General features: G+C 56.3%; 1 protein-coding gene across 1 annotated transcript in view; it reads right to left on the reverse strand.

The window, feature by feature from the left end:
• Positions 1 to 15,979, reverse strand: part of HADHA (hydroxyacyl-CoA dehydrogenase trifunctional multienzyme complex subunit alpha) — a 32,251-nt gene extending 16,272 nt beyond the window's left edge. The window contains exons 1-7 of the mRNA XM_071547646.1: positions 15,861 to 15,979; positions 8,951 to 8,992; positions 8,795 to 8,865; positions 7,592 to 7,725; positions 5,304 to 5,442; positions 4,234 to 4,353; positions 4,051 to 4,153 (exon numbers count right to left, since the gene is read on the reverse strand). Coding sequence (XP_071403747.1) covers positions 4,051 to 4,153; positions 4,234 to 4,353; positions 5,304 to 5,442; positions 7,592 to 7,725; positions 8,795 to 8,865; positions 8,951 to 8,992; positions 15,861 to 15,948 — 697 coding nt within the window. The 5' untranslated portion in view covers positions 15,949 to 15,979. The remainder of the gene's footprint in view (positions 1 to 4,050; positions 4,154 to 4,233; positions 4,354 to 5,303; positions 5,443 to 7,591; positions 7,726 to 8,794; positions 8,866 to 8,950; positions 8,993 to 15,860) is intronic.
• Between the last annotated feature and the right edge of the window lie 357 nt (positions 15,980 to 16,336).

A 16,336-nucleotide genomic window follows, 5' to 3' on the forward strand; every position in this document is an offset into this window, starting at 1 on the left:
CCCTGAGAGCACAGCAGGAGTTATCCCTGAGGGATGAGGATGTGGAGAAGGCAGGACCAGACAGCAACATGATGGGCCTTTGAATTGCCACCACTCCATTCCCCCCTCGTGCTGGACGTTTCTTGGTTCTGAGAGGTGGTGGGAAGGCTCAGCAGGGACCACATGGAAGCCCCAAGGGATTTACACACAGAGCATTGTACAGAAATGCTGGGATGCAGCTCCCAGGGGGAGAAGGGCCACATTTAAGTCACATCCAGCTCTGGAATTAGATCAGGTTGCTCAGGAACACCTTCTGCCAGTCTCTGAACACCTTCAAGGATGGAGGTTCCAGGGCCCCTTTGGACCTGTTTCAGCTCCTGACCATCTTTCTGCCACTTGTGCCCTTTTTTCTTGGCATAACAACAGGCACTGAGTATCCCAAGGGATCTGAGGTGTTCTGCCTCCCCTCCCTCTCGTGGCACAAGTGTGCACAACTACCCTGTACCAACACACAGACATTTAGCAAGTGTTGTGTCCTTCAAAATTACCTGCACTGGAGCCAATGTCCAACAAACCCCAACCTTTGAACTCAGCAGGAAATCTCCCCCCTGCTTTAGCTGCTGCAACCCACAGTAACTCCTGGCCTGACTTACAGCTGCCCCCCCCATGAGGCAAGTCACCACAAACCAGTTCCTGCAGCCTCTGAGTTGCACAATTCCCAAGCACAGGAATCCTGCTCCTTCCCAGACAGATCTATCATCACCAGGATACAGCAGAGCTCAACAGGCAGTGCTGAGAAGCTGCCAGAGGCAGACACTGAGTCATTAATGACAGGGCAATGCCCAGTCAGGGGCACAGGGTCACCAAGATGACTCTGCAGGTGAATGTGCAGCCTTGGGCTGCCTCTGAACTCGCTGAACAAACCTGGTGAGGTGACAACCCTGTACCCTCCAGCTGGGCAACCTCCTGCACCTTCACACAAACTGCTCCAGACACACCCAGGTGCTGCATGGAGGCCCCAGAGCCAAGGAACACCCCCAGACACAGGAGACAGAGAAAATGCAAACCAAACCCCCCTCCTGTTTTATGTCCCACTACTCTCCCCGTCAACAAAATCTGAGGTCTTCAACTTTAAGGTTTTGATCATGGAAACCCAGAGTGGTTTGGGTTGAAAGGGACATGAAAGATCATCTTGTTCCATGGGCAGGGACACCTCCCACCAGCCCAGGGTGCTCCAAGCCCTGTCCAACCTGGCCTTGGACACTCCCAGGGATGGGGCAGCCACAGCTGCTCTGCCCAACCTGTGCCAGGGCCTGCCCACCCTCCCAGCCAGCAATTCCTTCCCAATATCCCACCCAGCCCTGCCCTCTGGCAGTGGGAAGCCATTCCCTGTGTCCTGTCCCTCCAGCCCTTGTCCCCAGTCCCTCTCCAGCTCTCCTGGAGCCCCTTCAGGCCCTGCCAGGGGCTCTCAGGTGTCCCTGGAGCCTTCTCTTCTCCAGGTGACCCCCCAGCTCTCCCAGCCTGGCTCCAAAGGGGCTCCAGCCCTGCAGCATCTCCGGGGCCTCCTCTGGCCTGGCTGCAGCAGCTCCACGTCCTTGTGCTGTTGTTGCCCAGGGCTGGGGCAGCTCTGCAGGGTTTGGGGTCTGCCCTGAGGGGGCAGAGGGGCACAATCCCCCTGTCCTGCTGCCCATTCCAGCCCAGGATACACAGATACACTCTGCTGTGTTCATGCTTGTAAAACAGACTGATGGTTCCCAGGCTGGAGTTAAAAGTGCCTGGATAAACTTTCTCACTTTGTATTTACTTAGATGTGAATTGGCTTTTAAGAGCCAGCAAATATGGTTTTTATACCCACAATTACTCTGGTTTGGTGAAAGGAACTGTGAGCTTTCTGAGGAGCTGCTGCAAATCCTGGCTCAGCACGTAGGAGGAACACAAAAATACAAATTCTATGCAAACCTTGGAGGCCTTCCCTGTTCATGCCAAGAGCAGCCAGTGCCAGGAGGGCTCCTGCTGGGAGCTGCTGTTCCCCCTGTGTCTGGGGCAAAGCAGCTCTCCCTGGGGTGATGCTTTAAGTGATTACAGAGAGCTTTGCAGGAGGCAGCATCAGTCAGGAGACAATATCATCAGTTCTCCTTCAACAGGGAGCTCTACAGCATTCCCTGGATCCCACTGTGGCATGTGCCATTTATACAGGAAATCAGATGGGAGTGGACAGCTTGGAGCTCCTGAGTTAGGGCATGACAAACTGTTGGGAGGTAATTGCAGGTAAACTAAACCCATGTGTGGGATCAGCCACCTTGTGGGAATAGTTCTCACAGCTCAGACTTACAAATGAACAGCTCTTTTCATCAGCTGGAGTGTCAAAATCCAGCCCTTGGTGTGGAGCAGCCAAGCTAATGGAGAGGAGAAACCAGGTACTGGCATCCTGTAGCACATCAGGTCACTAAAGCTGAAGGTCTCAGCCTTGAAAGGTGAGAAGAGGATTTGGAAGTTGGTGAGGTTTGAGCTCTGAACTCCCCAGTGCTCTCAGATTTCCAGTAAATTCTCTGAAACCCATTGGGCATTGCTGAATACAGATTATGCAGCAGCTCTGGGCTGTTTCCTGTGCTGCTGTAAAATGGAATATGTTGTTCTGTGTGGCCTGTTTTCCCCTAGACTGGCTCTGACATTGTGCCAGGGCAGGGGGCCCTGGGGAGCTTTCCTGGGCTGGCAGAATGGCTGTGCTGCTTTGTTTGCTTTTGGCCAAGAGACTCCCCAGCAGGAGCAGCTTCTGGGGCCTGCTGGGTGCACATTCCAGTTGTCACATGAAGAGAGGTGAAATGTGGAAGGAGAGGAGGCCCTGGAGATGCTGCAGGGCTGGAGCCCCTTTGGAGCCAGGCTGGGAGAGCTAGGGGGGTCACCTGGAGAAGAGAAGGCTCCAGGGACACCTGAGAGCCCCTGGCAGGGCCTGAAGGGGCTCCAGGAGAGCTGGAGAGGGACTGGGGACAAGGGCTGGAGGGACAGGACACAGGGAATGGCTTCCCAGTGCCAGAGTAGGTTTAGATTAGGTATTAGGAAGGAATTTCTCCCTGTGAGGGTGGGCAGGCCCTGGCACAGGCTGGGCAGAGCAGCTGTGGCTGCCCCATCCCTGAAGAGTTCAAATCCAGGCTGGACTTGGAGCAACCTGGGACAGTGGAAGGTGTCCCTGCCCTTGGCAGGGGGTGGAATGGGATGAGGTTTAAGGCCCCTTCTAATCCAAACTATTTTCTGCTCTGTGATCCAGCTGAGCTCTGGCATGTGGGACAGACCACACAGGAGGGATTCCCTGGCATTGCTCAGGGAAGGCAGTAGCACCTTTTCTTTCTGTTTAATTTCTTTACCTTCAGGCACCAAGGGCCACCAGTGTGCTCTGGCCACTCTGCCTGCTCAGCACTCTGCAACTCCATGGCAGCTCCAGCTGGAGCAGTGGTTTCTACTGGAACTCCTGGTGGAGCTGCTCACACCCTTCAGAGGAGGCTCTGAAAGTCCTCCCTTTAGCTTAGTCCTCACAAACTCCTCCATTTAATTGCTTTCCAAGAGAGCTGCCCTTATGAAGGAACAGCAGAAACAAGGAATTATTCACTGGCCTGCTCAGCACCTGGAATCCTGCAGGTTGCAAGGAATTTCTCCACCAGCTGACAGCCAGCTGGCAATCCAGAGGCCTAAGCCATGGGGGCTGCCTTGCCCAGATCTCCTCCCAGATTGCCATCTGCAGGCTGCAGAAACCCAGACATCACTCCTCTATTGTCTGTCCATTAGGGGCTGCAATCTGTCCCCTGCCATGATAAATGAGGAATGTGGGCTCTTATCTGTGGAATTAGCTGAAGCAGGAGAGCCAGCAGGCCTGCCCTCCCTGCTGACCTCTGCCTGCTCACTCAGCTCCAGCAGCAGCCTGACATTCAAGGTCCCTGTGCTCCCAAGGTGGAACAGATTCCTGTGCAGTCCCTGTGCTCTGCCCCACTGGCTGCACTGATGCTGCTCATTTTGGTGAGGGGAAGGCTCCCTGACGGGCAGCACATCAAGGAAGTGAGAGGCACCATCATGTCTGACCTAGTGGTTCCACCAGCTGGTCAACCAGCCCCATCTTCTTGGCTCTGTCGGCGCGGATGTTCCTCCCAGTCAGCATCATATCGAAGGCAGCAGGGAGTCCCACCTGCAAGGGCAGAAAGGAGATTCCAGACAGGGAGCATGCCACACACAAGGGCTGTGGAGCAAAGCTCTCCTCTTACTTACCATCTTTGGCAGCCTCTGAGTACCCCCTGCTCCGGGCAGGAGACCCAGCAACACTTCAGGTGTGGCCAAGACTGTTTTCTTGTCCTTTGTTGCTACTCTGTAGTGACAGGCAATGGCGACCTTTAGAAAGGGAGACAAGGAAAGGTTTTCCTGGGAAACACCACAGGAGAGCTGGGCCATCCCTCTCAGAGCTCTGTCCTACACCCTGCCCCAGCCTCCCTCCTGACCCCAGTTCCCTCATCCAGCTGCCCCAACTCCCTCTGTGCTCACTGATGGATTCTTCTGGGACATGGCAGCAAACGGGCATGACACGAACATGAAAGCACCAAACTGAGCCCCGCAGGTTGTAAATCTCATCTAGACCACCATGGGCTTAATTAATTAACAAGCATGGTCCCATCTCCTGATCAGCCAAGATTCCTGGTTTATCCCTGACAAATCCAGATGTGTCAACACTGTGTGTAGAAAACTGTGACTGCCTGAGAAATCCATACAAACCAAAGAGAGTCTACTCCAAAGTTATCCTGTTTTAGTAACAACTCTGCTCCAGGAATTACCAGAGTCCTTCAGTTTACAGAAATCCTGGATGGAGATTCCCAGGCAAACCCTGGATTCAGCTGAAGGGGCAGGTGATGGAGCAGGGTGTGCAGGCAGGGAGGAGCCTGGCTGGGCCCCACACTCATCCCTCTCACAACAACCTTGGAAAGAATGGGAGTTGCTGGGATACAAGACTCACTTGATCTGAAAAGCAGCAATTTCCAGCCTGGACCCTGCCAGCAGCATTGATGCAGATCCAATGCCTGCTGGGAACAGCCAGTTTTCCCTGGGACACTCTCATCTCAACACCAGCCTGGCCCACACAGGCTCACATTTGATTTGCTGTCTTTCCACAGCAGCAGCAGAGCCCGAGGCACAGCCAAGCCATGAACTTGGCACAAACTCCTCTGCATGATGCAATGAGCCCTCCTCAGGTCCCACATCCCCCTCCAAGTGCTGGCACCACTTGGATAGTCACAGAACCTGCACCATCAGCTCCCACTGCTGCTGGGACAGCCAGCATTGCCCAGTACCTCCAGGCCTCCTCCCAGGCAGCTGCCACTGATGGCAGCAACGACAGGCTTTGGAGACTGCTCAATTTTTTCCAGCATCTTCTGTCCATCCTGAGAGAGCTGAGTCACTTCCTGAGCAGTCTTGCAGGCTTCAAGCATGCTGGGGGAGGAGAGAGGGATCACAATGGGACAAGCACTGAGCAACAGCAGGAAAATGAGAGGGTTTCAGGGACTTTGCCTCTTTTCCCACAGGCAGGTTAAGAGCTATTTAGGCCCCAGTTTTGCATCAGACAACACAGGGAGACTAAACCCAGTAGGGTAAAAGGCCCTTCCCACCGACACAGGCTGTGCCTGTGGCACCAAAGGGCATCCCTTTGTCAGGGCTCTCAAAGTCTCTGGGAGGAGACAAAAGGGTCAGAGGGAGCCTCAGAGCACTTGCCAGGAATAGGAGAGCCCAGGATCATTTTTTAGAGGAGCAGATGGCCAGTGCTCTGCTGCCACACTCCATCAATTAGAGACTTCCTGTGCCAATTATCCTCCTGGAGACCAGCAGCATTTGCCAGGCAGGAGCAGGAGGAGGCTGGAGGTGCTGGGGCCAGCAGGAACCTCTTAACCACAGCCTGGCCCCTGCTCTGCTCACCAGCTCTATCCACCCTCTCCTTCCCACCTGCACAGGGACTCTGCCCCTGGACAAGGGCAGCCAAACAGGCAATGAGGTTTTGGAGGGTCTATTTGTAATTCACCTTCTTTCCTCAGAGCTTTCTGGCCTTCCCTGTCTTTAACCAACTGTTCTGTCCTGTCCAGTGTCAGTCCTGGGAGCCAACAGCATTCCAGGCCCCAGTGAGAGCACCCACAGAATCATCCCACACCCTGGAAATGCTACCCAGGGAGTCTGCTGAGCACAGGGCAGAGTTCCAAACCCTGCCCGGCTGAGGGGCCAGGCTGGAAGGCTGCCAGGCACTCCAACCCAGCCTCAACGAGTCCTGCATGTAAATGATCTGCTCTTGTTGTGTCCCAGACTGAAGGACAATGGCCCTCTGCATCAGGATGGGTTCCCTTGGCTGCACCCCAAGTGCCACAGCAATGACTGCCACGTCCCTCTGTATCCAGGCTGGGCACCCTGTGCACAAGGATTTCACTCCCAGCTTTTGGATCCTGTCTCCAGGTGTGCCACCCTGTGCACAAGGATTTCACTCCCAGCCTCTGGATCCAGGTGTGCCACCCTGTGCACAAGGATTTCACTCCCAGCCTCTGGATCCAGGTGTGCCACCCTGTGCACAAGGATTTCACTCCCACCCTCTGAATCCTGTCTCCAGGTGTGCCACCCTGTGCACAGGGATTTCACTCCCTCCCTCTGGATCCAGGTGTGCCACCCTGTGAACAAGGATTTCACTCCCACCTTCTGGATCCAGGTGTGCCACCCTGTGCACACAGGGGATTTCACTTCCACCCTCTGGATCCAGGTGTGCCACCCTGTGCACAAGGATTTCACTTCCACCCTCTGGATCCAGGTGTGCCACCCTGTGCACAAGGATTTCACTCCCTCCCTCTGGATCCAGGTGTGCCACCCTGTGCACAAGGATTTCAATCCCTCCCTCTGGATCCAGGTGTGTCACCCTGTGCACAAGGATTTCACTCCCACCCTCTGGATCCAGGTGTGCCACCCTGTGCACAAGGATTTCAATCCCACCCTCTGGATCCAGGTGTGCCACCCTGTGCACAAGGATTTCACTCCCACCCTCTGGATCCAGGTGTGCCACCCTGTGCACAAGGATCTCACTCCCACCCTCTGGATCCAGGTGTGCCACCCTGTGCACAAGGATTTCAATCCCACCCTCTGGATCCAGGTGTGCCACCCTGTGCACAAGGATCTCACTCCCACCCTCTGGATCCAGTCTCCAGGTGTGCCACCCTGTGCACAAGGATTTCACTCCCATCCTCTGGATCCTGTCTCCAGGTGTGCCACCCTGTGCACAAGGATTTCACTCCCAGCCTCTGGATCCAGGTGTGCCACCCTGTGCACAAGGATTTCACTCCCACCCTCTGGATCCTGTCTCCAGGTGTGCCACCCTGTGCACAAGGATTTCACTCCCAGCCTCTGGATCCAGGTGTGCCACCCTGTGCACAAGGATTTCACTCCCACCCTCTGGATCCTGTCTCCAGGTGTGCCACCCTGTGCACAAGGATCTCACTCCCAGGCTCTGCCTCACCCCGGGGGGATGGCAGGGACAAGCTGCTGGATGTCACTGCACTGCAGGGCCTGTGTGCTGGGATCCAGGGAGGGCTCCCTCAGCCCCTGCTGTGCTTACTTGAGGTCTGCCCCAGCAATGAAGCAGCCTGGCTTGGAGGAGATGAGGACGGCGCTTCTCACGGCCTCGTTGGCCCAGATCTCGTTCATCACATCCGTGAACTCCGCGCTCAGCTGCTTGGACAGAGTGTTCACCTGCAACAGCAAATCCCCGTCAAGAGGAGCTCAGCTGGAGCCCAGATGGGCTCTAAGTTAGTTCAGCCTGTGCTGGAATGCAGTGAGAAAATCCCACTCCAATATAAAGCCCTGCAGCAGGTCACCTTTAATCAGGAAGTTCCTCCTTAACCTCCCCAGTCGTGGCTTTGTGCCCTCAAACACTGAATTTATGAGCTTGTCAACTGGTTTTTTTTCTGTATAATCACAGAATCACAGAATGCTTTGGGTTGGATGGGACCTTTAGAGGGCATCTCATCCCAGCCCCTGCAACGAGCACCTTCTACCAGACCAGGCTGAAATCTCTCCAGCCTGACTGAAGGGCTGCAACAAGCCAAACAAATCCAGCCTGGGTTCTTCACATACCACCAAAATCCTCTCACAAAACAGGATGTTTCAAAGCTGAGACTGCTGTTGCTCCTCACAAGGAAGGAGTATATTTTAAAATAAGTTCAGGTCTGCAACAATTAACACAAGATTTTTCATAGCAGGAGTAGTTAAATATTTATATCATGTATAAAATCAGAGCAGCTCAGCTGTTTAGCTTTAAAAACCAGTTTCTTATTGCAAGCTCTACAACTGCTTCATAACAGAGCATTTCCACCTGGGAGATGACATCTGAAATTCATTACTGGTTTACAAGACCCCAATATGCATTTTTAGAAGGTTCCTCAAATGTCATTTACAGAAGTTCCTGCCCTCCAATAACTAAAAGCAACTGCAGCTGTACTGACCTTAAAAAAGAAAATTAGTTCTATTTATATCATATTCATGATAAGAGAATCACAAGCATTATGTGGACACATTCTTTAACCTTCTTGAATTCTAGAATGTAGAATTCTTTAAAGATTTCTTTAAGATTTAGAACTTCCTAAGACCTTGTGCCTGGGAGAGAGATAAGTCAGCTCAGCACACACCAAGTGTCCCATGAGGCATCTCCAGGTGTGCCACTAAACACCCACAATCTCCTCCTCCTATTTCTCCTTTGCTCCCAACTCTCTAAGGCTGCAGGTTAGGAAAGTTCTTAGTCTGAAATGGGAGTTTTCAGTACCTTGGAATTTGGTGTGTTGAAACGCACAACAGCAACATCCCCTTTGATATCACAGCTCACGTGGGTCCTGGCTGGAACCAAACACAAACCTGGGGTCAGCCCCTGCCCAGGGGACTTAAGGAATAAAATGAATTTATGGGAAAGCTTCCCACTTACTCTGGAGGGCAGTGGAGGTGGAGATGTTCCGGCAAGCATAGCCTAAGGAAAGATGTTGCAGATGTTAAAGGGATTCTCAGCAGTCTCAGTTTAACCCTCTCCCAGCTCCCCCCACCTGCCAAGGACAGTGCCTGGAAAACCTGAGCATGGGCCAGTCCCCTCCCTCACAGCCTGACCTGTGCCAGAGCCCAGCAGATCCCACACCACTGCAGTGACCTTCCCAGCACAGATCCCACACTGCAGCTTCCAGCAGTGCCAGAACAAGAGCAGAAAAACATCAAAGGCTTCTCTGCAAAGAACTGAGAACAGATGGAGCAGGTGGCACAGGGCAGTTGGCCTGTAGGATGCTCATTCCAGCACATCTCCACATGCTGAACCAGGGACCTTCCTGCACTTTGGGGAGTTTAAAGCCTGAATTTTCAATTCCCTGCAGAGCAAACACAACTGTCCCAGGGTATTTCTGGAAAAACACACTCTGGTGCCAGGCCAAGAATTACATCACAGATCTCAGGGGGTACAACTGGAAGATCACAAAGAGCTGACAAAATATGTATCCTTGCCTCCATTTATCACCAAAATTATCAGAATCCCAGATTGGTTTGGGTGGGAAGGGACCTTAAAGCTTGTTCCACCCCCTGCCATGGGCAGGGACACCTCCCACCAGCCCAGGGTGCTCCAACCTGGTGTTGGACACTCTCAGGGATGGGGCAGCCACAGCTGCTCTGCCCAACCTGTGCCAGGGCCTGCCCACCCTCCCAGCCAGCAATTCCATCCCTGGCCTCTCACCCACCAGCACCCCCAAGTCCTTCTCCCCAGGGCTGCCCTAAATCCCTTCTGCTCCCAGCCTGCATTTGTGCCAGGGATTGCCCTGACCCAGAGGCAGCACCTGCACTTGGCCTCACTGATCTTCATGGGGCTGGCACTGTCCCACCTCTCCAGCCTGCCCAGGCCCCTCTGGGTGCCAGCCCTTCCCTCCAGCATGTGCCCACCCCACCCAGCCTGGTGTCACTGGCCAGCTCACTGAGGGTGCACCTGATCCCACTGTCCCTGTCCAAGAAGTCAGACACGTTGGCCCCGTTCCCACCCCCTGGGGGTTGCTCCTTGCCCCTGACCTCCCCTTGGACACCAAGCCATTGACCACAACTCTGAGTGTGACCATCCAGTCCCTGCCTTGTCCACGGAGCTCAAATCCCTGTCTCCCCAGCCTGGAGACAAGGCTGCAGTGTGGGGCAGTGGAAGTGCTTTGCAGAGAGCCCAGAGCAGCTCAGTCCCTGTCCCCTCATCCACCAACACCACAGTCCTGGCCTACCACACTGCATTTGTCAGGCATGATTCGCCCTTAGTGGAGCCACACTGGCTGTCACCAATCACCTCCTATTTTCCATGTGCCTTAGCATAGTTTCCAGGAGGATTTGCTCCACAAACCTGCCAGGCATTGATGAGAGACTGATCCAGGCTGTAGCTGATCCATCTCTACTCATGACACACAGAAGTGCCCAAACGTGTCTTGTTCCAGAGCCCTCACTGCACTTGGAGCACAGGATGAACAAGTTCTGCCCACAGTTTCTGACTCATGAATCTCCTTTCTCTGCTCAGACAAAGAGTTTGGCCCAACCACCTCTCAGAACATGAAAGAAGCCCAGTTCCATCCCAGTGACCTGGCACCCCAAGGATCCCCTCACACAGCCCAGGCTGAGCCCCTGCCAAAGCTGCTTTTTGCCCAAAATCCAGTCAAAGTGGGACTTCCAAAGCTCCACATGCACCTGCACCAGCTGGCACAGCCAGGGGAGGGACCTGCTCAACGCTGAGCAAACCTTTAGGAAGGAAACCTTCCCATTCCAGCAAAAAGGGAGAAAACCCAGGAGAGGGAGAACCAACTGCAGCCCTCCCCTGCAGCCCCAGCAGCTGCTCCCCCTGCACAGCCCCAGGGCCCGGGCTCAGGGCTGGGGCTCTGCTGCACTTTGGCCTCAATTCCACCTTGGCTGAGATGCTGGCAGTGGGGACTGACCTTTGCTCTCATTCCTGAGCCCGGGAGACACCGTGGGGATGGAAATTCAGTGTCAGGTTGTCCCAGCAAACAGCTCTGGGGTGTGTGTGTGTGTGTCATGTGCCCACAGGAGCACTTTATAAACAAAGTGAACTCATTTCCACTCCAAAGCTACTCAGGAGTATTTAATGCCCACCCCGTGATTGCTGCATCCAAAATTAATTTCCCTAAACCTTTTGCATCTGAACTCAGGTACTCCTGAAAACAAGCTCCAGTATTTAATTCCCACAAAACCAAGCATGGCCTGACAACAGTTTCTCAGCTGAGATGCTGCTCAGCAGCACATGATGTCCCTTTAACAGCAATATTTTAACCCAGTAACAGCCACACAGCCTCTTTAAAAAGAAAGTAAGGGCTGAACTATCTCCCTGAATCCCTTCACTCATTCCCTGGAGCAACCTGGTCTAGTGAAAGGTGTCCCTGCCCAGGGCAGAGGGTGGAACAGGATGAGCTTTAAGGTCCCTCCCAACCCAAATCTTGGATTCTCTAAGATTTGTTCTCTTTCTATGGCTTTCCTTTGCCATATCAGTTCCCAAAGAGATTCCATCCATGAAAACCTCCAACCCTGAATTCTCATTTGCCTTTCCATTCTAGCAGAAGACACGAAGCATAAAAAAACCAAATCAAGGTAACAACTGGACAAATCTCACTCCATTTGGATCTGAACTCTTTTGGGAAATGTTCTGTCAGCAGAGGAACAGTTGGTTAATATTTGAGTGAGGTTATTTAGCCTGACAGTGGTTTATTTGAGAGTCCAGAATATTTGTGGAAAAAAACTTTCACCTCTGAAACCAAAGCAGCTCCTTGGTCCCAGTCACTGCACATCTGCTTTAGGAGCTGGTCCATTCAGCACTACAATGGGAATGTGCCAGGACTGGAGCTGGAAAATCCTCTCCAAAATGCCTCAGGAAGCAGCAGCCCAGTGTGTGCTTCCACCACGTCCTACCATTCATTCCAGTCTCACTCCTGCACTCCCTTCAACTCACAGACCATCCAAACACCAGCACATCAACACTTCAGTTGCTCCCAGGACTTTGCCAAGGACTTGGAAGCAGCAGAGAACAGACAACATCCCATCCCACAGCCCTGCCAGGACCTGCTCCTTCCCACTTTCCCCTTCCCCTGTTATTTCCTCAAACACTTCCCTGCCCAGCACTTCCCCTTCCCACCCCTCCACTCACCCGGACGTGGCACACCACTGGAACTGGGAACAGCATCCATGGGTGATGGCTCAGGGAAAAGCCTTTCTCCAGCCCTGGAGCACTCCAGGCCCCAGCAGGACGAGCAGGATGAAGCTCAGGACACCTCAGCTCAGGGAGCTGAGCATGGAGCTGGGACCCGTGGGATGGGCAGCTCCTGACAGACTGAGCCTCCCCCTGCTCCAGGAACTCCCTGGCACACAGATGTGGCTCAGCAGGTACAGCCAGCCCTGGAGCCCCCCTGGCTCCTGCCTGCTCCCTGCCCTTGGGCTGCCCTGGAGAGTTTACAGCCCCTCCCAAACACTTTGTTAGGCAGAACAAGTGTGGTAATTACGGGCAGGGTCCTCAGAGCGGCCCCAAGGCTGTTTGTGATGAAGAGCTTTAACCAGGAACAAGAGTTCCAACCACCAAGAGCCTGAGAACTCCCTGCAGTAGCCACAGGTCTCCTCATTAGTGACTGCAGGGCCCTGTCACGTAGGAACTCGCTCCCATCCTGCACGTAACACAGGGATGATCACAGAGCCATGGAACTCTTTAGGCTGGGAAAGACCTTTCAGAGCACGAAGTCCAGCTCTAAACCCAGCACTGCTGAGCCCAGGTCTGGGTTTAAAAGAAAAGCTGCTGGATTTCAGGTCACCATCGATGGCAAACCCCAGGCCCTCCAAAGCACAGGAACAACTGGGTCACAGTGTCTCCCAGGCAGGACCTTTGGCCTTCCCAGGGCTCCTGAGGACTCCCTGCCTTGGTAGCTCTGCCAGGAAGCACCAACCCAGCACTGTGAACAGGCAGGAGAGTCCCACAGCCCTGCCCAGGCCAGCAGATGGCAAGGGAGATGTGTGATAGAAAATCATGGAATCACAGAATGCTTTGGTTGGTTTGCTCATCCAGTTCCACCCCCTGCCACGGGCAGGGACACCTCCCACTGTCCCAGGTTGCTCCACCCTGGCCTGGGACACTCCCAGGGATGGGGCAGCCACAGCTTCTCTGCCCAACCTGTGCCAGAGCCTGCCCACCCTCACAGGGAAGAATTCCTTCCTGGTATCCCACCTAACCTTGCCCTCTGGCAGTGGGAAGCCATTCCCTGTGTCCTGGCACTCCAGGCCCTTGTAAATAGTCCCTCTCCACCATTGCTGCCAACTCCCTCCAGACACTGAAGGGCCACAATTATGTCTCTTGGGAGCTTCCCTTCTCCAGGCTGAGCAATCCCAGTTTGCTCAGCTGAGACACTCTGGAGCACCTGGAGACACTGACAGGTATGGGCACACCCTCCCCACCCAGCAGGGACACAGGGACCCCTCCCCAGGGATACACCTGCATGCCTGGAGGGCAGCCTGGGCATTTGAACACCCAAGGGCATGGGGGCACCCTCTGTCTTCCAGGTAGGCACAGGGGGCACTGGGGACAGGCACATGTGTGAGGGCACAAGGGCACTCTCCCTGTGCATCAGCTCATGTGCCAGGACTATCCTGCCTGCAGGGTCTGTCCCCCTCAGTGCAGGGACACAGGGACGGCCCAGAGCTGCCCAGATTCCCAAAGGGACACAGGGAGTGCCCAGAGCTGCACAGACTCCCAAAGGGACACACAGACTGCCCAGAGCTGCACAGACTCCCAAAGGGACACACAGACTGCCCAGAGCTGCACAGGCTCCCAAAGGGACACACAGACTGCCCAGAGCTGCACAGACTCCCAAAGGGACACAGGGACGGCCCAGAGCTGCCCAGATTCCCAAAGGGACACAGGGACTGCCCAGAGCTGCCCGGATTCCCAAAGGGACACAGGGAGTGTCCAGAGCTTCACAGACTCCCAAAGGGACACAGGGAAGGCCCAGAGCTGCCCAGACTCCCAAAGGGACACAGGGACTGCCCAGAGCTGCACAGACTCCCAAAGGGACACAGGGACGGCCCAGAGCTGCCCAGACTCCCAAAGGGACACAGGGACTGCCCAGAGCTGCACAGACTCTCAAAGGGACACAGGGACTGCCCAGAGCTGCCCAGACTCCCAAAGGGACACAGGGAGTGCCCAGAGCTGTCCAGACTCCCAAAGGGACACAGGGAGTGCCCAGAGCTGCACAGACTCCCAAAGGGACACAGGGACGGCCCAGAGCTGCCCAGACTCCCAAAGGGACACAGGGAGTGCCCAGAGCTGCCCAGACTCCCAAAGGGACACACAGACTGCCCAGAGCTGCACAGACTCCCAAAGGGACACACAGACTGCCCAGAGCTGCACAGACTCCCAAAGGGACACAGGGAGTGCCCAGAGCTGCACAGACTCTCAAAGGGACACACAGACTGCCCAGAGCTGCACAGACTCTCAAAGGGACACACAGACTGCCCAGAGCTTCATAGACTCCCAAAGGGACACACAGACTGCCCAGAGCTGCACAGACTCCCAAAGGGACAGGACACAGGGAAGGTGTCTGGGCACGAGAGGGCCAGCCTGCCTTGGGGACTGGCACAGCACTGTGTCCCTCGTGGGGACACCACTGCCCTCTGGGGACCTCAGGACACAGAGGGACAGACCTGCCCCGGGAAAGCCTTGGAGTGGGGACTTGGGGACATGTCAGGGATCCCCCCGTGTGACTCCCAGGCCATGGGGACAAACCCCTCCCACACAGCACAGACACAGACAGGGACACCCTGCAGGGGACCCCCCCTCACCCCACAGCTTCCCTGGGACACCCCTTTCCCCACCATCCCCATGGGCACACTGCCTGCAGACCCCCGTGGTGGCACAGTGACATCCCCCTGCCACCCGCGGCCACAGTGCCCAGAAACCCCCTCTGTGACACCTCCCGCTCCCGACATCCCCCTGTGACACTGAGACCCCTACAGACCCTGTGAGACCCAGGCCAGGTCACCTGGGCACCCCCTCAGTGTCTCCCTGCTCGTCAGTGTCCCTCACCCCTCAGTGTCGCCCTGTCCCTCAGTGTCCCCCTGTGCCTTATCCCCTCAATGTCCCCCTGTCCCTCAGTGTCCCCCTGCCCCTCAGTGTCCCCCTGCCCCTCAGTGTCCCCCTGTCCCTCATCCCTCAGTGTCCCCCTGCCCCCCAGTGTCCCCCTGCCCCTCAGTGTTCCCCTGTGCCTTATCCCCTCAATGTCCCCCTGTCCCTCAGTGTCCCTCTGCCCCTCAGTGTCCCCCTGCCCCTCAGTGTTCCCCTGTGCCTTATCCCCTCAATGTCCCCCTGTCCCTCAGTGTCCCCCTGCCCTTTAGTGTCCCCCTGTCCCTCAGTGTCCCCCTGTCCCTCAGTGTCCCCCTGTCCCTCAGTGTCCCCCTGCCCCCCAGTGTCCCCCATTCCCCTCCATCCTTCGCCCCCTCAGTGTCCCCTCCTGCTTCTCCTCCTCAGTCTCCTCCTTCCCCTCTCTCCTCAGTGCCCTCCCCACCCCTCGCTGCCCCCGCGGTATTGTCCTCTCGGTACCCCCCGCCCCGCACTGTCCCTCTCCCCGCAGTTTCCCCTCCCTCCCCTCAGTGCCCTCTCCCCTCAGTGTCCGTCCCCCCTCCAATAACCGCCGTTCCCCGGTAGCCCCCCGTCCCCCGGTGCCCCTCTCTCCTTAGTGCCCCCCGTCCCTCGGTGCCTCTCCGTCCCCTCGGTGCCCCTCTCCCCTCGTGCCCCTCTCCCCCCATGCCCCTCTCCTCCCCGTCCCCCTCTCTCCAGGCCGGTGCCTCACCCCGGGGCGGTGCCCGGCGCGCGGGGCCAGCCCTGGCGGCGGCCGGGAGGCGGCCGAGGCTGCCGATGGCTCTCACCGCCGCCGCCATCTTCGCCGAGGTCGAATGAGGGAGCGGCCCGGGGGCCTCTCCGCGTCCGCCCCGCCCCGTCCCGTCCCGCCCCGCCCGCGGCACAGCCTGCCCTGGGAGCGCCTGGCCCGCCGCTGTCACCCGTGTCACCCCTGCCCCGCTGCCTGTCACCCCCGGCCCGCCGCTGTCACCTCTGCCCCGCCGGTGTCACCCGTGTCACCCCTGCCCCGCTGCCTGTCACCCCTGCCCCGCCGCTGTCACCCCTGCCCCGCCGGTGTCACCCGTGTCACCCCTGCCCCGCTGCCTGTCACCCCCGGCCCGCCGCTGTCACCTCTGCCCCGCCGGTGTCACCCGTGTCACCCCTGCCCCGCTGCCTGTCACCCCCGGCCCGCCGCTGTCACCCCTGCCC

This window comes from Pithys albifrons, chromosome 2, assembly GCF_047495875.1.
Source record: "Pithys albifrons albifrons isolate INPA30051 chromosome 2, PitAlb_v1, whole genome shotgun sequence".
Taxonomy (NCBI): Eukaryota; Metazoa; Chordata; class Aves; order Passeriformes; family Thamnophilidae; genus Pithys; species Pithys albifrons.